The sequence below is a fragment of the Anthonomus grandis genome, chromosome 3 (assembly GCF_022605725.1).
Source record: "Anthonomus grandis grandis chromosome 3, icAntGran1.3, whole genome shotgun sequence".
In the NCBI taxonomy this organism is placed as follows: domain Eukaryota; kingdom Metazoa; phylum Arthropoda; class Insecta; order Coleoptera; family Curculionidae; genus Anthonomus; species Anthonomus grandis.
Window position 1 is genome coordinate 15825407 of NC_065548.1, and position 24496 is coordinate 15849902.

At 31.0% G+C, this 24496-nt stretch overlaps 2 protein-coding genes across 4 annotated transcripts; one reads left to right on the plus strand and one right to left on the minus strand.

Annotated features, from left to right (window-relative positions):
* The first annotated feature begins 3254 nt into the window (after window positions 1–3254).
* LOC126733977 (androgen-dependent TFPI-regulating protein-like) lies at window positions 3255–17015 on the plus strand. 3 transcript variants are annotated; one of them, XM_050437477.1, is made up of 4 exons: window positions 3255–3615; window positions 8077–8278; window positions 11588–11747; window positions 16770–17015. In XM_050437477.1, exons 1-4 carry the CDS (start codon window positions 3373–3375, stop codon window positions 16945–16947), a joined length of 783 nt encoding a protein of 260 aa, XP_050293434.1. In that variant the 5' UTR covers window positions 3255–3372; the 3' UTR covers window positions 16948–17015. The 3 variants fall into 3 exon arrangements, with proteins under 3 accessions (XP_050293434.1, XP_050293435.1, XP_050293436.1); XM_050437478.1 differs by lacking the exon at window positions 3255–3615 and adding an exon at window positions 5980–6224; XM_050437479.1 differs by lacking the exon at window positions 3255–3615 and adding an exon at window positions 6494–6790.
* On the minus strand, window positions 16999–23096 carry LOC126733976 (pleiotropic regulator 1). Its single transcript, XM_050437476.1, has 7 exons — window positions 22868–23096; window positions 22419–22770; window positions 18902–19087; window positions 18702–18846; window positions 18481–18649; window positions 18248–18426; window positions 16999–17326 (listed from the first exon to the last, which is right to left on the minus strand). Exons 1-7 carry the CDS (start codon window positions 22981–22983, stop codon window positions 17112–17114), a joined length of 1362 nt encoding a protein of 453 aa, XP_050293433.1. The 5' UTR covers window positions 22984–23096; the 3' UTR covers window positions 16999–17111.
* Window positions 23097–24496: the final 1400 nt, after the last annotated feature.

The window sequence follows — 24496 nt, forward strand, 5'->3', positions numbered from 1 at the left end:
TAAAATATTCAGCTCCAAAATAGTACATCGTTAAGGTGGCGTACATTTTTCTCGAGGCGTTTTTGCAGACGGGTAGCGAAATTGTCCATAGACCTCTTAGCATGGCAAAAAAACTTTTTAAATTTAACGCACTAGTTTCGGAAAGAATTTTCCAGAGTACGTCGCCTTTGTAAACTTGAGCTTTTAGGTAGTCCCATAAAAAGTAGTCACAAGGCGAAAGATTCGGTGAACAGGCCACACTATATCTCCACGCAATATCAGGCGTCCAGGAAAATGTTGCCTTAAAAAAGCTTGTATTGTTGTTCTTGATGTCTGGCAGGTTGTCATTGCAACTGCAATGGCGACTGTCTCCGAGTAGACATCACCTATTCTAAAAACCTTCGGTTGAATTGAGGGACAATGACAGTCTATTCAAAAACACTATACCTCTCTGCCGGACCCTGTATAACAACCGAAAACATCCCCATACGGAGAGGGGTAAGACAAATCGATTCAATTTCTCCAAAATGACATGATATGAGGACAGCGTTGCACTATTTCTGATAACAGTCAATGCGAAGCAAAACCTTGAAATACTCAAAGCCACTTGATCAATATACTCTTTCCAATCCAGTCTCTTATTAACAACTACTTCCAGGAAAGGTAGGCTTTCCACCGATTCTATTAGTAACTAGTCACTTAGATCCACCAAGGTCCCCTACACTTCTCCAACACATTCTTCAACATTATTTGAACTGTATATTTCAAATATATTTCAAATATACAATTTGTATGTAAGGTTTGTATTATTAGCAAACAGTTTTACTTTATTAGCAGTATTGTTTACAACTTTATTATAGTGTACAGGACATAGAACGGAGGATTTCGAATGGACTCTTGTGGTATGCTGTAATGCTGTTCCTCTTATGCTTTATCTTTCCATTTTATCAAGAAGCAGGCTGTAATCAACAGTGTCAAAAGCTTTCGACAGGCCCATACACATAGCGGCCGTAAGCCGCTTATCATAGTTTTACGAGCCTGGTAAAACTATGATATAGTTTTACAGTTATAGTTATCGCTGTCATTGATTACTTTTTTTGTAATTTCACCTCTGCATTTATCGATAAAGTAAGAAACCAGAAAGCTTAGGAAAACTCAGTAAGGTAGGAAAGAAAAACAACATTACGTTAGTATAAATTTCTGGACACAGGCGCACAGATAATCTTGGCAAGGAGTCGTAGGACCAGGACAGACAAGAGTATACAGACAATTATTAAGCTGAAGAAAACGATGTGAATTCTTGAACGCCTCTGAGAGTAGGTTGAAAAAGTCCATGATATTTTTTGAAATAATCATCTCAAAATATCTAAGGCTATAATAAACGTACGTAACATAAAAATACAACTTCTTACAGTGCTCTTGTCAGGCTATTGGCACCTTCGCGAACTCTTTCAAATTAGAAAAATCAATGCAGATTCTGTAAGTAGGAGGAAGAAGCTCGAGAACACCCCTATACTTCATCACAGCTGCTAGCCTTTATCTAATCTATTGTGCGAGCTATTTGGGACTAGTGAGACGACTGATTCACATTCCAATCTAGTCTAGTCTACGTGTACGTATCTTAATAAGTGTTCATCATGTTAACCAGCGGCGATGGATGGCTTTGGAGGTTTCCACACAATAATACGGCAATGTGTCTTCAGAGAATGTGAGGAAGTTGGGTTTTATTTAATTAATCTCATAGGTTATTTGATCACGTTATTCCTTCTCCCAATCCATCTACCAGGCAACGTTTTATACAAAAATTGGCCTATATATATCTTTTTTATAAACCTAAGGTTGAGAAAATGTTCTATACGTCATACCTTCGGATACATTGATAACATCCTTATTATTTGGATAAAGGTATATGTAATATGATAATTTTGCAACTCTACGCAGTGAATTTAAATTGCTTCGTTTAAAACATCGTCGAATCAAATTCGAAAATATTCTTATAGAACATAATTAATGCAAATATCGATTGTATGCATATATTGTCAATAATACCAACAGCCATTCCACAAAGAATTTTTTTAAATCCTAGTGGTATTATTATTATTAAGTGATAATACAATGTTTTTTTCTGACAGCACATTGCATTCCAGGAACATTAACCGAAGGAGTTACCATAGTCCTTTTTTTATGGCTTTTGCTCCTTTCGGGCAATTTGCCAATTACAGTAGTTGACCTAGAACTTAACAAGCGTTCTCTGAATCTTCTGAAATACCTGAGAACATCTCGAGCACATTTAGAGAATGATCCTTTTAATCCTCAAATTCATCCTCCAATTTAAATATTCACTGAATATGTAAAGCAAAATAATAGACGAAGGGTCCTGTTTACTTCACAATCTTTATTTCAAGAATCCCGACGCGTTTCGGTTGTTAAACCATCGTCAAGGGAAAAATGATATAATTACAAAATGTCCATAAAAAGGTTAAAAAACGGCACACACATACGTGACAATATATCAATCTCTTTCTTCTTGGGATTCCTGAAATAAAGATTGTGAAGTAAACAGGACCCTTCGTCTATTATTTTGCTTTACATAATGGTACTTCACTGGAGAAATTTATGATAATCTTAAATTCACTGAATAACCTGTTAAGATATGACATCTGTAATACTTACTCTGTAAGTTTATAACTGATGATACAATGATATTTGTAAAATGAGAATTAATTGAACATGTATAAGAATGTAGGAATTAATCTTCTATTTTATTCCTTTTGGTTTTAATAAGTGGTTCCTAATTTACGACCAGTTTTGTCGGTTAATGAATAAAAATCTTGGTGCAAATTATACAATTTGGTGACTCTTGACTACAAAAAACAATAACACATTTCACAAATCCCCAAAATTGACAATAAAGGTAGCGGAAAAACGCTAACATTATTAGGGTAAGACAACTTTCGCGCGCCTACGTAGATATACAGGAACAATACAGATGAGGGATTTAATCAATTTTTCGTCATCTTATTGTATTGCATATTTGTATACTTATACTTATACTTGTATGCAGAACATATTTTATTTAGTATAATTAAAAATCTGAAAAAAATGCGTTTTTAACTAAATAATCGACAAAAAATAAATGCTTAATATTGGTTAATTAATTATCAATAGATAAAAAACGAATACATGCATCTCCAGGGTCAAGGTTTTGAAATATACCGTTATTGCCGTACGTCCAACTATATATACTATATCTGCTAATAGGTACTCGCATTCGGCCAGAGAGAGAGAGAGATATACGTATTCGTACATTTTGTACAAATGATCAATAATATTCTTTAAGTTATACGGAATATACGCGTAGTTTTTGACAAAATTAACTAGGAAGAGTGGGATATGGTGAAACAAACACATAATAAACAATCTATAAACGGTTTAGATCAGCCAAAAACTCGCGAAAAAAATGGAAATTTACGAATTTTGCTTTTATACGTTGTGACCTTAGGTATTTATTTAATTGCCGGATATTCGCAATTTAAGATGTTTCGGGTGAACCAACACCGAAGGAATATGGAAGAATTGTCTACGCTTCGGCTATTAGGAACATTTCGTCGTTATTTTTTTACGGGATGGAATTTGGTAAGGAACTTGTGTAATAATAAAAAATAGTGATAGATTTTTTATGCTGCCCATTTTACTAAATCAATGAGAATGCCTATTTACATACAAAAAGTTAGTTCTATCGAATTTCTACTTCTATTAAAATATATATTAAATCTAAAACTGCTATCCAAAAATTCTTTTTTCTCGAATGTTATCTCTCTCCTATTGATGTTAAAAATATACTTTAGCATGGTCTTATGGATCTTTCTGATTTATTAATAGAAATTATTATAATTTTATCCACATTTCAAAAAATGAATCGAAAAAGTGGGCCGCCAAGTGCCTCAGCCTTTTTACAGCCTATCCTCTATTCCTTACTATTATTTATACAATAACTCTGACGGAATATATTGCGAGACATTTTGGACGAATTGACTGAAATTTATTTCGAATATCAATTAATATCTCAAAAAGATTTAGTATATTGATGGTATATTGTGAGGATGTTTAGGTTTAATCTTTTAAAATATATATCTATTAAGTAACCTTCTTATCTTTTGAATGCGTTTATATAAAAAATTCAAATTTAGCACACATCATTAGCAACCTGAATACTATTTTTTGGTCCCTAGCTCATTTTGCAAAACTTCAAAAAATAAAATTAAATAGAAAGGGGAGTCATGCGATACATCGTTTGAAAGCACCTATCGAATGCTTTATCACAGTCTAAACTAATGCTCTATCACAGTTGAAATCTATATACTTTGGCTTTATGGTCCTAGAATAATGTCATTACTTCTACCCACAGCAAAACGGCAGCCATTCAAACTCTATTTTTTGCATTTTTATTTATTTTTATTTTCTTTACTACACCAGTGTAAGCTGCGTACTTAATTCTTTAGAAAAAAAGAAACTAATGGTTTTTTCTTTGACTTTTGCCGAGCGTTTGAAATAATAGAACGTAAGATACATACAATCCTTAACATAAGTACATTGGAAAAAGTTGAAATACTAAGAATAACATTTCATGATTCAAATTTAATCCTTCAAACAAGCAAAACAACTTCTAACATAGATTGCAAAGCCCTATAGTCCGTAATATGGTAATCTAGGCAGAAGATAATATGCTAACACTTTATATAAAAAAAAACTCAACCAATGCGTTTTTGCCTAAAAATGTGAAGCAATTCGATTTATTTTGAAAATGGTAAGTATAGAACAGGCAGCTTCTACGAATTTTTTGGAGGTAAAGATAGATACATAATATATTATCATGGGCCGCAGATATTAAACAGTCTGCTCAAAGATTAATTTATATTCTTAACTTTTTAAATAAAAGCCGCGAAATTATCTTTTGGAGGACAATAATATGCTCACTTCATATTATGGTCAAGTATTCCCGCGTTTAACTTTTGGAGTCATATGTTGGGGAAATTTATCGTCGATAAATTCCGTACTAGTGTCACAAAGAAATATAATAAGGCATATTGCTCAAATACAGATAGCTGTAGAGAGTAGTTTATTTCATATAAGATTCTTACAGTTATCTCAATTTATATTCCTTTTTATGCATTATATAATTTAAAACCCACATACAAACTAACCCCAATAGAGAATTTATTAATTCTTTTATTAATACTAGATATAAAAAAATCTATGTATCCTCCAGTGTCGTTTACATGCTACCTTAATGGGGCCAAATTCTATGCCAATAAAAATTTATAACCATTAGTTAACCATATGTTATATGGCAACATATTTAAATAACTAATAATATAAAATGACTTAAAAAACAACTTAAATCATTTTTGCTTTTCAAGGCTTTTTACACACTCAATGAATTTTTAATTAAAAAAAGTTATGTTTGTAAAATGTCTTCAATGTAATTTGGTAAGATGAATTTTACTTTATACTTGACGGATTGTAGCTGCAACAAATGATATTTTTATATATCACGTATTTTTGCTGATGTTTTGAAAATAAATATTTTTGTATTCGAATTTGGAGGTATTTTAGTCAGTAGCTCCCGACATAATATGGCCGACGCACAGCCTCTAAGGCTTTTTCACAAAATAAATAAAAGTGGAAAAGCTAAATCTTCTTTCTGACTTCGTAAGCTGCGATTTTCTTCCACCGACCAACAAATATCTTCTAGTTCCGGCACTCCTTAAACGAAACTTTCGACTTAAAACCTAGTTCATTAACTGACGTATAAAAATTAATGGTTTATATATTTGAAAAACATACTTAACGGAAAATGCATCATTAATTAAGTACTAAAGTACTAGAAACAACATCGGCAAAAAGTAAACGATAATTTTAATAACACCGATAGTGAAATATAATAATTAGACAATAACTAAATAGGGTTAAAAAACCTTGAGACATTACGTTATGGAAATTTTTTTATTCGTATTCCGGTGGTCATGAGAAAGCTAGCATTACCAGTTTATTTGGCAATATTAGTTTTTTACCTATACTCTCTTAAAGTGTCAGTGCAAATACGCAGAAATGTGAGCAGTGAACAATTAATGACGGAATTGAAGAAGTCAGAAAAATTCCAAAATGTTACCAAAGATAGAATAGATACCTTTTTAAAGGACAAAAGGCATATTGGTTTGTTGTTTTTTACGCTATGGACTTTTGTAAGTAAGAACAATCAAAGTAAGCTAGACATAAAAATGTACATTGCAACATCTCTAATCGCGCACACGTTCTTGCTATTATATCCCATTGTTGATAAACACCAGTTTCTTTGTTAAGCAATTAAATAAATAGCTTTAGCGTAAAAATGCTTTAATGTTATTTAACCTTGAACCATCGTGCATTTATCCCAAATTAGTATATTAAAACGAAATAGTTACATATTTAATGATTGCTACTAAGCTTGTATCGGTACCCTCTTATATTTCGACAAATTAAAATGACGTATTTAATTTGACATCACAGTTTCAAAATCATTGTTTTAAAATATCTGATTATCTCGTTCAGATGTTAATTCAATACAAACATTTGAATAAAAAGCATTCCCTGATCATAACTTAAAACAATGGAAATTTATAAAATTATTTTATACGGTTTTTTTCTCGTTTTTGCTTCATATGCATTAAAATGTGCCGGTAGTTTAAATACTGTCGATGTGAACAAAGTGCCTGAAGATATGAAGAAAATGAAAGACTTTAGGTACCATTTTTTCACGATATGGAACTATGTAAGTAATAATGTACTAATAATATGGAAAACGCAGAAACCTTTATTTAGACTAAATTTTAAATGTATATGACAATTTTGATTAGGTATGTTTGGTCTATAATTTTTCTAATTGACAGGCTCTCTCACACAGTCTAATTAAATAATAGTATAATAATTTTTATCCCATGATTTTTATTATTCTGAGAAACAAAAATTAATCTTAAATTATCCTAAAAATAACACTTTATAATTCTCTTTTTTTTAAAGTCAAATGTAATGATGCAGTTTCTTTAACTAAGGATTTAGGGGCGATCACCCTTTCGCTCCTCCCGAGTATTCTTTTTAAATTATTAAAATGAAATGTATATCAAGTACGAATCAAACTTGTTTGACTATGGGTATCCAGGCATTCCAATGATATATGTGTAGACATTCTGATTTCGTTTATACCGTGTAAATAGCTGGTTCATGGTGACCGTAATCCCCCTTCCTTAAGGATCACTTTGTATCCGCCTCTATAATGATAGATTGAAACACAAATATCAATTTTTACAATTCTAAAATGCAGGGTATTTGAATAAAAATTATAGGTTGATTTTTATTCATATATCCTTAATATTTTTAAATAGGATCTTAGAATACAGGTTGGCTTTAAACAATTTTTTCTATTATTATTAATTACCATAAATACTATGACTTACTAAACTTAAAGTTTAAGTCTTAAAACTTTTTGTTGGTATTGCATGCCGTAGATAAGTTTTTATCAACAATCGCTAATAAATTATAAATTCCTTGCATATAATAGAACAAATGTCATTAAGAAACAATGGAGATTATTTATTAATTTAAAATATTTTTTGTAAATAATGTTTAACGGTTTGTATAAAAATAACATATACTCAGATTAACTTCTAATAAAATTGTAAACATTGTAATTTTTTATCTTAATATGAAAAATTACTGGAAAGTGTGTTGTGTGCTTGCCTAGAATATATTTTTGTAAATTTTACAAAAAATAATTAGTAAAAAAGGTACAGGGTGTTCAATTAAAAAAAAAAATAAAAGACTTTTTCTGTATTTGGACGTAATCCTTAATAAACTTATATAATATATTTAATGCCATATCTATAAAGTGTCATGTCAGGCTTAACATTTAGAAAAAGTATCCTATTCCATACGGATCTCGAGAAAACCTAGCAAAATTAATTTGAAGAATATTTACAGAGGTGGAGGGTACACCTTAGGCACATTGAATATTGCAGCTCTATTAACACATAAACTAAATTCAGCCTTTTTGCCTTTCAGGTCCTTCAAATAGCATTTCTTCTAATAGCAGTGACGGATGAACTGACAAAATTCTTCAAGTTCACGAATACACAAAAAAGGATTGAAAGGGCCAGGAAATTTTTCTTTTCTACACTGGTATTTCCTAGTTCTTTATTGGTCGCTTCGGTATTTTGGACAATCTGGCATGTGGATAGGGAACTTATTTTTCCAAAAATTATAGGTATGTATAAGCTGTAGAATATTATTATCAAAAATTTAATTCTGGGTTTTCCTATAACATAATGTAGCATTTTTCCTGTTCGTTAGGTGTGAATTAAAACAATCGAAATTTGTCAACTAATTTATTTACACACTTACACTACGAAACACGATCACTCATGACTACTAGCAATGTTTATTTTCGCTGTATTTATTTACAACTATTTATGTCTGATTTAAATCTCGCGCCAATATTCCGAACTTTACTGCACTGAACTGACCGCTATCGGCGATGCGGCTCCTTATATACTCGGCAGAATGCTGTTCCGGAAGATTCACGCTAACCTTCGAGACGTTGTGCGATGGGCCACTTGTGTCATTCCGGATAATCAGCTGGTTTCTCGGTGTTTACAATATCGTTACAATAAACAATTTAATGGAAAATGCATGAATCCTTCTCCGAGTTCTTGAACTACATAAATATTTAACAACCTTCTCGCAATTTATTTTATTACTATTTGTGAAAAGTATTATTTTGTAAACGATTTCAAATTGTTTGGTCCAGTTCTTCAAAAATTGGTATTAGTATAGCTTATTAGCATATATTTGTTGTGACAGTTTTATACATTTTATAGTTAGGATCAATTAAAATTATATTAATACAATGCCTACAATTTATACTCGAAGAAAGAGAAAATTTAGGTAATAAAACATTTTTTAAGTATAAACTAATAGTATGTACTCATTTGCAACAAAATCCAAATAAAAGAAAAATTTTGAAATTGATATAAACATAGGACATAAAAAATCGACAATAAATATTTTAAATCTGGTCCTGTACAGCTGAACACCTGCAGCAAAACCTTGAAAGTCTGAATCTTAGTCCAATAAGGAATTTTACAAGTGGGTTATTATATTTATTGAATTATTAAAAAGAGTCCTATTTTTTTCACGATCATTAACATGTGAGTAAAATTCAAAACATATAAATTAGTTTGGCTCAATACAAGATATACTGTGCATACCATCCTTTTTGAACATGATAAGTTAAAGTCAAAGCAGAGAGTTGTTGAGATCTTAGTTATATTAATTAAATATTGCAAAGAATAAAGTGGGATACTCATGCATTCTCCGGCAATAAATAAAAATTATTTCATTCTTTGATTTACACCTGGAAATAGTCAATTTTAAAAACCGAAACATAGTCCCACTTGAAGTTTAGAATAAATCTAGTGTTATCAAATGTGAAATCAATTATTTATTACAAGCTCATTTGTTATCAAAACAACAGAACATATATAATACAGTATTTTAATATACATATATAAGGCTTTTAAAAATATTTACTTCGATCGACAAGCAATAATTTATTTGATTTTTTTTTAGCAAAACAAATAATTTAAAGATTACTGTTATCTTAAGTGCAATTTAATGAGGAAAATATGAACAAGATTTTAGCTATATATCATGAATTGATGGCACAAATCTTAAATAAGTACCACAAAAACTTTAAATAAGGTAGTGCCTCTCGAAAAAGCCAAAACTCATAAGCAACCTTGGTTTTAACAAACTCTAACCACAACCTCCAACCTCCGTTACAGAAAAACGAAAAATTGTTATTATACGATAATGTTGCATTAATACATATAATATTTATTCGTCGTTCTTGTATTCATTATGTGGTATACAGAGAGTTTTCACTTTTCATTGACTTTCAATGTCCCTTTGAGTCCATCGATAGGACAAGGCTGATCCAGAAACTACGGCACAACAAACAGTGTATATATATGTAAGTATTGGAGACTATGAATTTTGATTTGGACTTTTGAAACAAAAGATCGGGTGCCTTAGTATATCATCATTAATTTGCTATAAAATACTTAACATCGATGCCTATCCCTCTACATCGTAAAGAAATTTTTAAACGTTCCTTATTTCTTATATTATTATTAATATGGCATTTGTAGGGAACAAATATATAACTAACCTCTCCCTATCCACAACTGGCTTTCGAAATACGATAAGAAAAAAGTTATGTTTCAATAAGATTGATTATATGTCTTAGCTTTCTTAATTTAAAAATATAGACTTTGATATTATTTTAATGACGATACGGCAAAACCCAAAACCAAACAAACAAAAAGACCGTTTTTTTTCTTTTTGCGGAAATACCAACGCTCGCTTTTGGTCAATAATTTCGATCGTTAAACGCGGGGTAAAGGTAAAAAAAAAATTGTTCAGTTCAGTAGTTCACAGAGTAAAGTCGATAAAGACGACGACTATTCTTTCATGGGTGAATTATGATATATATATGGGAGTAATTAAGTAATATGAAAGTGCTTAATGAGGCTACTGTATCTATAATTAAATGACGGAACATAAAAGAAATAAGCCGTATCTTTTGTTAGCTAACACGATTTCCCCCCGATTTTCCCGATAATTTATTTATTAAGAGACGTGTCAAAGCCAAGTAAAGACGTTTTATATTTTATTTAAAGAAGTCGAAACGTTTAATTAAAGAAGTTTATACTAGATAGTGCGATTCTTACTGTTACACTCGTCTGAAATACTTAACTGTGAACAGGGGATTTCGATTTTTCAATTTAACTATGTCATAAACATTAAATAAGGTTTCTAAAATAGATCCAGTGATTCTTTTAAATTGAAACTCCTAGACAACTAAGAAAAAGCCTACATCCTTTTTACTTGTGTTTTAATTTAAAGTATTTGTGTGTTATCCTTAATTGTTGTTAATTGTAGAAATGTTTATACACATATCTTAATCGTTATGAATTATTATGTATAGGCTTCATTGATGTTGGTAACGTAAAACCTGCCGTTATCATGAACATACATTATTTTTTCTAATAAGTCTGTATAATGATCTGGATAAACATTATTATTATATTTGCAGGAGTATCTTATGCCAAGATCCGACAGGAACATAATTAATCTTAGATCTCTCGAGCCCTTTGATATGTATAAGGTTTGCTAGCCTCTCATATGAAAAAGTGTCTTTAGTAAAGTTCTTTGTTCCATCAACAGAAAAAATTTAATTAAAACTTTATTTAAAAAGACTTATTAGAATGAAGAAATTGTATTTGCAAAGAGTTTAAAATGGGCAGTTTTTGTTTGTTAAAATTAAATAACCATTTTGTCTGTGTTGACGTTTATATTTCGATCCAATAGATAACTAAAATAACGGATTTATTATTTACCTATTAATTCCTTATTGACAAGGTGCTATGGACAGATAAACTTACTTACAATTTTGGCAAACATTGATAAAATCATATTAACCTTAAAAAACTAATCTTTTTTTTCTCTTTAGATACATTTTATCCATCTTGGCTCAACCATACCCTCCATACATTCATACTGTTACCCCTACTTATAGAAACAGTGATTCACTTCAAAAGCGCATACTCTAACTTGTCCAGGACCCGAGCGCTACTAATTTTATTAATTTATGTCACAGTATATCAAACACTGTAAGTATGAGAAAGATTTGTTAATTTTGCAGGTTTAAGTCAGATATGGGGTCGAACAAAACTTCGAGCCTTTTAAATTTTTATAATTAGTTACAACGAATATAATTAGTCGACAAAAATTATGTTTTAAAAACACTTATAATGGAAAGAAAAAAAAACAGTTTAGAATACCTAGACTATTAATACTTTTTTGCCTTCCTCAAAATTATAGAATATTTAAAATTCTTTGAAATGGGAAATTAAAGATAGGTAGAGTAGTTTTAACCTCACTTGAAAAAGCAAAAACTTAAAGACCCATAAAAACCATAAAGGATTCTGCCGCCGCGCGGTTATTTATAAAAATCTCTTGGTGAATACTAAAATAAAATAAAAATTTTTAAGTTAAAGTTAGAGTTTTACTGACTATTATTTCGTTGATCTGGTTATTTTTGAAATGAGAACTTATTTTTATGTTGCCTACTTAGGTACATTTTTATAACGCAGTAAAGTCGACCAGGATTATTCACTCAAACACTTATTTATATTATTGCAAAGTACTCACCAATGCTTAACTAACCTTCTGAAAGACTATCCTCAGAAGTAGAATCATCAAGGCCAGGTTGAATTATTATTTGGGGTATGGGTGGCAAAACGGTATACTCTCTTTCAGTTTTAATTACGTGCTCAACACAATTTTTCCATCTATTAGTTTCGAATTCTGACACAATTTTGCGGATATTTTCAACAACTACCGCACTTAATGTTGGTAAACTGTTGCACTTTCGGAGTTGTTTTTTTAATGTGCCCCATACTAGTTCAATGGGGTTAAAAATACAATAATATGGAGGCAACCTTAAAACGGTGTGTCCATTATTCTTGCGTAGGAAATAAATTAATATTAGCCTAGCGCTTTCGCCCGTAAGCCATCATCAGGGTTATGTCTACAAAAAAACGTCAACAGTTTAAAACCGTTAAAATCATTAAAAATTAAAATTCTAGCATATTTTTTTACAGATGACAAAGTGTAAAAAATTACAAAACTAAACAAAATTAAATATTACTTACTCATTCAAGGACGATTCTACTAGAACGAACAAAACCGGTTTTCATCGGTAAACTAGAATTTAAATTTTAATAATTTTTAAGATTTTAACGAACTGTTGATGTTTTTTTGTAGAGTCAGAGCCCTGATCATTAACTTTATACAAATAACTAACTTTATACAATCCCTTATCTATGGCCCTGATGACCCAAGCGCTAGGCTGATATTAATATATTTCTTATGCTTAATACGTACTGGTGTTGCTATTGACTTTCCTAATGGGTAAATCTAGCCTGCCAGATTTTACTACACTGTGTTTACATAATTCTGATTGTAAATTACGATCACTACCAGTGTAGCACTAGAATTGATTATGTAAATAGTTTAAAATATTTAGAAGTATTTTTTGACAGTCTGTTTAAATGAGATATTCATATTGATTATGTATTGAATAAAATCCGTACATTGTTACAGACATTTTACGACTGTCAAATGTTAGTTAAGGTATATCTATATGGGAGGCTCTTTTAAATCGGTTCTTGATCCAGTTGTTATCACGATTTATCGATTTAAAGATAAAAAAAAATATCCGTCAACTAACCTGTTTAAAGAGGCAGGAGTTTTCAGATTCAACACATTTATATGGACTTAGTAATAAGACTCCTATGTATTAATAAAATTAGCCAAAATAGACCTGAAGTATTTACAGCAACAAGATATCAAAGTATTAATCCCTTTCCTTTGTCTAAAATAAACTTTTTATTTACTAAAAGATCTCTAGTTTATGTAGCACCAAAAATTTACAAAATTAGGTATAAACTCAAGTCTTGGATACGCTTAACAAGTCTTGAGCATTTACTTTCCTCAATTTAACATGTATTTTAATTCTGCTTTCGCTATTTCTTTTTCTTTGCTTCCTTACTCTTTTATCTTTATCGTTTTTCTTCTTTATGTTAATGTAATTAGATATTTTTATAGGCTTCTAAGTATAAGATTTTATTTTTTCCAAATTAGATATATGCATATGTTTGAATGGAAACACACAATTAAAAGTTCATCGTGTTTCCAATTACATTAATTTATAACTCATTTGTAAAATTATTTTTGAAATAAATGGTATTTTATTATTATTATAAAATTACATAAATCTTTAAAAAAAAATAGGTATATTTCTAATCTTAAAATATATAAATCACTAGTCAACCAAATATTTAAGACACCACTGAACCTGCTCAATATGCGTGGTTGCTTCTTGTTCTAAAATTGTATTACTTAGATTTGCAGAACGTTACGAGTATTTTTTTAAATTAACGTACTGGTGTTTTTGATATTTTTATGGTGAAAAATTGGACATACCTATTTGAAAGCTTTATATTTTAAGGTACAGTAGAGTCTCGATAACGTGAACTAATTAGGAATGACTGTGTTCATGTTTTCGAGGAGTTCATGTTACTGGATAAAGTTAATGGCATGATAAACTAACACGTATTAATGATTATGTACTTTGAATATAAATTTTATTGGAAAATCAAACAAAAACATGTTATACAGTTAGTAATACATAGTTGAAAATGTATATGTATATGTTTATACATGGTATAAAGAAAAAAATATTTATTATATAGGTAAGTATATGTATGTAAGTAAGTACAATGTACATTATTTATATTTAATCCGCTGTTTTTAGAAAAAAGTTATCTAACTTTGTTCGACGGATACGTTGTTTGTTTGAAAGAATAGTTGCCCATTCACGTAATTTGTGTAAAGACTGAATATCCTCGAAGTCGGCATTGTTTTGCTCCGCCCATTCTAGACCTCTGTTAATTATACGAACTGCCTCAACGTGAGTGACTTTATCCATAGCCTGAGAAACGTCTGGATCTTGATCCTGTTCGGTTTCTGAATCATTAGACACTGCAGTACAATTCTCATCATGTTCAACGAAGTCATCTTTATTCCATTCTTCGATATCTCCACGTTCGAAGTCTTGGCCCTGGATCAATTTCTTCTAATAAATTGAGGTTAGTCTCTACAATGCTATTCAGGCTTAGCAATTCTTGACGAAGAGTTGCCAAGGGTATTGTGTCTTCACGATCATCATTGCTTTGGCTTTCGAAAATATTTTTTAATGGTTGCTGGTTCTAATTTATTCCATGCTCGTGATAAGTTTAAAATAGCATCCCTGAGGTTGTATTGTTTGATAATGACATTCATGTCCTTAGATTTATTAGCTACAACCATTGCCAAAAACATGGAGCGATAATGCAGTATACATAACTTGAATTAGTCCATCATCAGATAAAAGTTCCTCTACTGGGGGATGACTGGGGGCATTATCCAATAAAAGAAGTACTTTCTCTGGAAGACCTTCTGGAAGAAACTTTTAATTTTGAAATGTATAGCTATGGCAGAAAATTTACCTCAGGAACAAAAATTTCTTTGAACCATTCCTTAAAAATTCCGGCTGTCATCCATGCAGATTGTGACTTTTTGTAGTGTACAGGAATGTAAGAGTTCTTAAAACTTCGGGGTTTTTTAGCTTTCCCTATTACCAAAGGAGTCAATTTATGTAGTCCAGTCGCATTTGTACATGCTAGAAACGTTATTCTTTCTTTGGCTATTTTTCTTCCAGGAGCAGTTTTTTCTTCACTGGATACGTAAGTCTTTCCGGGTAAAAGCTTCCAGTACAAGTCGGTTTCATCAGCGTTATACACTTGGTTATAGTCTAAGTTTAGGTCCTTGATTTTTTCTTCAAGTTTACGTAAGAATGGTGAAACCAGCTCGGGCTGAGAAGATAGTTTTTCACCAGTTATTGTTAGGAAGCGTATGCCAAATCTCTTCTTGAACTTTTGCAACCACCCCGAGCTCGCAGAAAAAGTGGAATTTTTGTCGTACAGTTTTTCGTGAAAATATTTAGCCTTCTCTTTTAAAATTAAACCACTTATTGGTGCATTCCTATCTCGTTGTCGCAAAAACCACTTATACAAAGCTTTTTCCATTAATGGATATTCAGAAGGTCTAAGAGATTTTCGTTTACCTGGTCCAGAAAAAGTCAAGGCAACTGTTGAAGTAATTTGGTCTTTTTTCTTCTTAATTGCACACACCGTGGATTTGGCTATTCCATACTTTTTTGCTAAAAAGGTAACTCCGCAACCTCTACTAACATCGGACAAGAGTTGGGCTTTTTTTTCCAGAGTTAAATAATTTACTTTCTTAGTAGACATCGTGCTTATTTCGTATTGATTGGCGAACAAACACTGAATAAGACGCAAATTTCATATCTCTTCCAAACATGTACAAACAAGATATATATTTTGGCGGCGATATGCAAAAGCACTAAGTCAGTACTAAAGTTGCCGACAAAGGGAACATAGGAAATGCCGCTTAACGCCTACGGGTAAAACGATATACATAAATATTTTTTTGTTCACGTTATAGAGGCGAGATATTTTTGGCGTTTACGTTTGAAAATAGGCTGAATACCAATTAGGCTGTTCACGTTTAGGGATGTTCACGTTATGGGACGTTCACGTTATCGAGACTCTACTGTATTAGTAATATGGATGTTACATACAGAAATAATACTCTTATGCAGAGTTCTTTTCCATTTAATGGTAAATTGCAATTTATAATGGAAAGTGATAAACATTTTTAAAACTGTTGGAACTTCTTCTTCAATTGGTACACAAGTAATTATATCGTCCACGTATCTTTTAAAGAACGGAACTTCAAAATTAATTATTGATAAACAATCTGTTTGTTATTATCTTCGAACAGATTGGTGACAGACGGTTTGGAATGCCAAACCGAAAAATTGTTAATAAAAAAAAGTTGAAGCGATTGTTCTATTGAGAGAATGTAATGTCGTTGAATTTATACTATTAATTTTTGCAAAAAATTTAAAATGCTTGAGAATCGTTTATTTGATCCCTATGTAAATAAAACCTGCAAAATTAAAATATATTTTTAACCTTTTTTCCATATTTTTTTTTTAATTTCAGTTATCTCTCAGTCTATTTTCAACACGGAGTTTGGTTATATCCTATTTACAAAGTACTCACTTGGAATCAACGAATTATCTTTACCCTTTCGCAGCTATTTTTGGCAATATCTTACCAGCAAATTGGAATTTCGCTCATGAAAAGGGACAGCGGATTACCCAAAACCAAATTAAAATAGAACGTCAATTTTTACATAATTTGGTTTTGGTATTGTTATTTATTAAATATATAGATTTTTAGTGTGCATTTATTTAGTTTTTACATGTTGAAATATATAAAATAATTTTATAAAAAAACAGCACTTTATACTGACAATTACCTTATAAAACAATATTATTATTCTTAGAACTTTCTCCTCTTAAGGATGTCGGGCTTCCAGTTAATAGGGTGGGACTCTTCTGTGGCAGTGTCATCTTCTTTATAAATTTTAATTGTCTTATCAGCTTCAGTTGTAATAAGTCTGGAACCAGAATTGTCAAATATCATTGAGAAAATACCCGCTTCGCTGTCCATTGACCCAGGTTGTACAGGGGCTTGTAACCTTTGGAAGTTGTAACCTGAAAGATAAATAGTAGTTAATTAATAACATTTAGTTAATTAATATCAACATGTTAGGTTTACATTCTTAATTTGTCCATTTATATTAAAAAACTCATAGCTACTAGATTTAATGCAAATTTATCATCTGAAAACCTGAATAATACCAAGATTAGTAAAATTTCAGTGCTTTTGCTGTCAGTACAATAATTCTAACAAAAAGTTAATTCATTCACAAATTCATGCAGATGTCTTAAAAACCCAGCAATTCAGAGACAGCGCCGAAAATTACAAGACCCTGGAATACTGGTTGAAATACTGATGAACATTTGCTGCTCATATTACTGTAAAATCGAGTATACGACACGGCACGCTTCTTTTCTGCCTTGTAACTTGGCGAGAATTGATTGTTATATTTAAATAAAATATTATTTTGTCAATGTAACAGTTTCTTGTGCTGGTGCTTATCTATCAGGTATAACATGCGATATGATAACGTCGTAACTTTAGCATCCTTATTTGTTATTTCATTTCAGTTTTCATTATCATTCCCTTTAAAAATTATATCATATAGAATACACAAGGAAGCAATATTTAGCACTCCAAAATCAGTTTGGTGACTTTTCCATGTTTATGCATGATTAAAAGCTTTGTCAATAAGAAACTATTTATGTTTCTTGAAAATCTTTGGAATAATAGCAAGGCACAAATATTTTCAAAAACCATTAATGAATATAAACGATGTGAATGTTGTTCTATCTTTTCCTGCATATGAACATAATAGAGTTATGAGTCATGGCATAAAATCAATAATTATTAATTTTATATCCTATTGAAATAAAGAAAATCTATTTTATCAGACGATCCACTGTTATTAATAAATTTGTTTGATAAGATCAGTAATTAACATTAGACTTGTAAAAGTAACAAAATTATTATACCTGTGCGCCAATCCCAAAAATGCAACGTTCCATTATCTCCTCCGGAAACCAAAACACTTTCGGCATTCACAGCTAGACAGTTAATGATGGCGTTATGTCCAGACAAGTTTTGAATAAATTTCCCGTCCGGGCATTTCCACTGTTTGATATTATCGGGCGATCCAGAGGCAAACATGTTCCTAAAAAGCAACCGTTTTTATATTTATAACAAACTATAAGCATAATTAACGTACAATGTTGGATGAAAAACTAAGTCTCTGACACTCTTTTTATGGTTAGTAAGTGTACAAATTGATTTTCCTGCAGCCAAATCCCATAATCTTATCGTTGTGTCGTGGGAACCAGTGATTACTTGGGGTTCAGATGCTTGAGATAAAACTTTTGCAACAGTATGTGTATGACCTGAAAAAATTTGATTAAAACAAGAATTAAGCATATAAAAACACGGATCTACCTGTTAGTGTATGAATATTAGCTTTTGTCCTCATGTCCCAGACTCTTGCTGTTGAATCCCTACCAGCAGACAGTAAAACATCGATTGTCGGATGTAATGCTAGAGAATAAACTGCTGATAAGTGCCCATGGTAATGCCTAATGACCTGAGAATAAAATGTTGTTATCATCTAAATATTATTTATTGGTAAGAAGCATTACCTTATTATATTCTAAATCCCAGCACTTCACTTGACGATCCTCACCACAACTAAATAAATATGGGTGTCTTGAGCTAACTGCAAGTCCCCTAACTGTACTAACATGACCCGTTAGAGATACTTTTAGCTGCCCTGACGCTAAATCCCAAATTTTTATTATCCTGTCAGCAGCACCAGTTGCGAACCACTAAAAACCAATGTTAAAGCTTTAATTGTGATTAATTGATATTTTAATTATTTATGGAATGTGGAATTACTGTAATAATAAACTTAGTAGTACACTAAAGATATTAAAGTTACCTGCATAGTTTTAAAGCATTGCTTATATTTTATTAATTAAATTACTGTGCAATAAGTAAATCATTTGACAGAAAAGGATAAAATATACATTATTTTTTGATAATAATATTCTTGATAATGTACTAAAGAGGAAACAATAGGAAAAAGATTCACAAAACCTCAAAGTCTGTTTGGTTTAGAGATCATACTTTTAAAATGGTAAGAGAAGCCAAGCTTGCTTAAGGCTTTGGGTTTTTGCTCCAGGTAATGGTATTGATTGAGTAGTAAACAGCATTAATGCATACTAAATTTCATAAAACAACACTTATCATAATCAAAGAGCAAATGTCGTTTTATCATTTTGTTGGCAAATAATTTTTTTCTCTCTTTGAAGAACAAAAGTATTGTGCGTGTTGTCATCAACATCTGTAAAGTGACCTATAAAATTTGCATGATTTCAGATCAATATCAAAGGGAAAGAAATCTGATTCCAAAGGTATGAAGATTTTGCAACAGAAACACTAGAGAAATGAAGGATGTATAACTAAACTTCTCAAATACCTTGCTTAAATCAGTATAAATGATGTGAGTTTTTATTCTTTTTCAAAAGAATCAAAAGGAGAAAAAAAAACAGAAAAAGTTTGGCATTAACTGAGCATCTCTTCATAAATCCTGGTATTATTCCACAACAATCTTGAAAATTCTTGTTAGAAATTTAAAAAGTCATATATCAATATCATCGTTTAATTTGCATAGATCCATCTCTGAAAATCTTATGGCACCACATAATTAAACAGCAGCAAAGTTGTGGAGCTACAGGCCAGGAACACATAAACACATGTACCATTACTATTTCATAAATAAATTACAATTAAGCTTTGTTGTTATGTTCTAGTAACATAGGATGGAAGTAATCTAGTCTTCCCAGACATTCTACCTCTGTATTTAAAAAAAGTCCTGGCCATTACAGTTATAATACACTACTACTTGTACCAGTACCTTAGAGAATTGAAGGCATAGAAAATAAAGCTAATTATTAACGGTCATCTTTTTCATTGCATTAAGTAATACTTTCAACATGATGGGGCTGACAATAGCAGTATAAACTGTGTATATTGTCAAAACGTAAGTATTTTATTTTATCATTTTTAATACTAGTATGGCTTGTTATTATATATCAGATTCTTGGTTAAAGTTTAATTTTTATTTTATTTTTATTAAAGGCTTGTCAGTAAGCCTTCAATTTCTATTATGTTCTTTATTGTAATAAATAAATTTGATTTGATGAATCAATAAATTAAAATATTATTCCAGATTAAAAACTTTTCCTGCTGTCTTCCATCAAATAAAATATTAATGAATTTAAATCTGTTATTAAAAAGTATCTAATTAAAAAATGTGTTTATTCACCGGATGAGTTCTTCAGCAATAATTTCTCAGACATGGTGTAATTTGATTTCTTTGCTAACTTAAATTGTTTATCAACTTATTCTTTTATCTATCTATCTGTATATTTACTGATTTTTAATGTGTGTTGAAAATTTCATTGATGTGTGTAAACATTTTTGGTATATATATATATAACACTAATAAAAATCTATTCTATTCTTTACTGGAAAAAGACAGCAAAAGTTAAAATGGATAACCAGATTTCAGAGAGAATAGAGATTTTACACAATGTTCGCCAAGCCTGTATACTTTGCCCACTACTGTTTATATAGCAAGTCAATTTTCCATGAACCTTTAAGGGACAGGAAGGAAAGAATAACTATTAATGGAAACAACATTCGATTTCCAGATGACATTATGGTGTTGTCGGACAATTTTAAAGATTTACAATCTCTTGTACAAAGATTAAGCAATACCAGCAGAGTTTATGGATTAAAACTGAACCTGAAAAAAACGAAATTTATGATTATATCAAAGAGAGAAAATGTCCAGGGTAATCTTTAATAGATAATACTCCTATAGAGAGAGTGAAGAAATACAAATATCTGGGAAGTTGGATAACCAAAACGCTAGATGAGTTGCCAGAAATTAGATCACAAATAGAAATAGCAAGAATGGCTTTTCTTAGGATCCAAAAGTTCTTATGTAGTGGAAACATCAATTTAAAACTCAGAATCAGAATGCTACATATTTTCAACACTTTTCTATGGATTGGCACTGGGGCGATGAGGAAGGTGGACATGTAGACCTAAATATGTGCTACTACAGAACATCATGTAAGGAAAAAAGAAGCCAAGAAAGGAGAGACTGGTTTGAATTAACATCAAATCAGTTATTTAGAACAGCTATAAATAAAGTATGAATTGCCTTGATGATTTCCAACCTCCAATGAGGAGACAGAACATGAAGAAGAAGAAGATTAAAAAATTGTACAGTCATTAAAATCTTTCCTTATTTTAATTATTTATTGTTTTGGCAGACCTCCACCTGATGACTTGTAATAAATACATACAACTTTTATGTACATTCGATAAATACACAATATATAATCTGAATGATTTGTATGTAGCAACATATAGATTACCACACTCATGTTTCTTTTTAAAATTAAAATGGTTGAAAAACCCTAAAAGAAGAATTACAATTTCTTATTAATTGTACACACAATATCCTTACTGCATCCCTAAAAGTGATTATATTTGAAAGCACTAATGAAGGTAAAAGTGCTTTAATGGTGATGTGCCATTTATCTCAAGTCCTTGATTGTGTATCACATAGTACTCTATGGTTTGAGGGAAATTGCTTTAATCTTAATAATCAGGTAGAGCGCAATCTAAATAATTAAAAGTATTTATTTGGAAATACCTAACAAAGTTCAATATCTAAATGTAATTTTTTTGAAATAGTTCTTACTAATTTTTTTACTCTTAGCTTTTTCAATATTTACTGTTTTTTAATAATAAAGCATCATTGATATGATTGGATCGAGCAACATCCAGCTTTAATGAAGTTTAACCTGAAGGTAAACTGCATGTAGCTGAGCATTTTAATTGTTGATTTGCCTTATAATCACATAAATGAGGCATGATTTTCAATAATCCACTAAATCCATCATAATAAATGTAAATTGCTATAATTGTAATTTAAAGTTATTAAATAATGACTTATTAGTACAAATTGATTACTTGGATTATCACCAGAAAATATGAGTAACTGCAATTTACTCAATCTGAATAACCTATCAAACTGACTATAAGAATAATTAAAAAGTTCAGCGGAGATAGACTCACCTCATTTCCTGGTTCCACAGCTACACATCTAACCCAACCTAAATGTCCAGAAATCACTCTATAAAGTTTCCATGGTGGATGCCACTTTGGTTTGGGCATAGATGGCGCTCGTTTCATAATATTAGCTAACTGATTTTGAGTGTTCTGTTGGGCTCGATTTGCCACCACAGTTTCAGCAAGTGGAACCAAGGCATTCTCATTTGAACTTGTATCATTTGTATCTGTGCCTGGTGGTGGAGGATTAGGACCTGCTTCAGAATCTCTTAAGTTTTTCATTGCTTGCATTTTTTTAACATCATCAAATACCAGGCCATAAAATGCTCTCGCTTTAATCGTTCGCCTAACCTTGTCTCTAAAATTATTAAAATTGATGATAAAGAGACTTACAGGTATGTTAAGGATTTAGGGACTTAGTTTAGAAGAAATATTTTTTACAAAAGTGTACTTACGCCGTTTCGTCTATAGGAGGCAAGAGCCCCTGATTTGAAAGAAACATATCATGGGACCTCTTTAAGGATCTGAACACAAGGGTGTGAACAGAGTGCCTTTGTACGTCTTCGGTCATTGTGTGAGATATGATTTTAGTTTATTGAATAATAAATTTAATACAACTATAGAACTATAATTAAAAACATTTTTAACCTATCAAAGAAAACAAAACACTCAATAATTTTTTGCTCTGTCATCTGTCAGTTGCTTAAACATGCCCAAGAAGACTGAAGTAAGGAGAGATATTTTGCCTATGCTGGGTGAGCCAAATCCTGTAATGCAAGTTCGGTACTTCATAATGCTAATCTTGGAATGGCGTTTTGCACACTAACGTAGTAGGCGACGACCGCCTAGCAAATGTAAATAAAAATATAATGTAAATAAAATAATAAGATAAGAGAAAGGGGAATACAACTTGATTCGCGTAGACCACTTCTTGCGTAGGAGGAAGCAAAAGAGACATCTATTATCTCTCCTCTATTCAGTCTTCTTGACGACGCCACCGTTGTAGAGTGAAGTTAGCAAGAACTAAAGAAATTTAAAGGATATTAAGTGTTAAGCATGTAGCATCACAAAAGCCAATTACAACAAAGATGTAGCAACATAAGGCACAGTTCAGAAGCATGCTAATCGCGAATTACAAATAATATTGGCATTGGTCAGATTTGAATTCGTAAAAATATTTTTGAATAAAAAAAATTGAAATTTGGGAAATGAGTAAAAGCAGTCGATTTTATGATAAAAGTCAGTCACGAGTTTATGTTTTATCATATCATAAGTTTATTGCAGTAATGATTTCTTCATCATTTTGATAACGAAATTTTGGAAAAGTATGTATTATCAGTTCTATATATATACACAGGGTGTCTAGTTTAAAATGATGTACATATGGATATTGGAAAACGTTAAAGATACAGAGTGGATCAAATGGGAGAAAGTTTCTCCATCAAGTGCCTATAAATAATCTGTCATATACTTGGGCAAAAAAGAAAAAAGTGCGTTTTATAAAATCCTTGATATCTTCTTTATTACAAAAGACAATTTCAGGGAGAGGATAAGAAATTGGCGTAAAATTGAAAATAATTTAAAAAAATAAGACCCACTATGTTGAACGAGCTCAACCGAAGTCAACTCTTGTTTTTCTTAAGGGCGACATATTTAATATTTGCATGTCCAAATTCAATTTTAGAAATGCTCTTCAACCATGTATAACATGTTTTGTTCGGTCAAGATAAATAATTCAAATCAGCAGAATTAAGATTTCATGGTAGATATTTATATTAATTATTACTTTAAATTATTATTGTTCATGTACAACGGAAACGGCAAACGAACCAGTAACATATGTTTTAGGAATAAAGTAGGTGTTCAAATAAATCGCCGTTTTCTCTCACACACAACATACATCGTCTCACTACTGATTCACAGGATTTTCTTATTATTTCTGAGGTAATTATGTTAACAACTTCTATAACACCCAGTATAAAATATATAAAAATGGGGTATATTTTTGAGGAAACCCCATGTAAAAAATCAAGACGTGTTATTAACTATCTTCAGTCTTTTCCGACGGAACGCTTTCATTATTT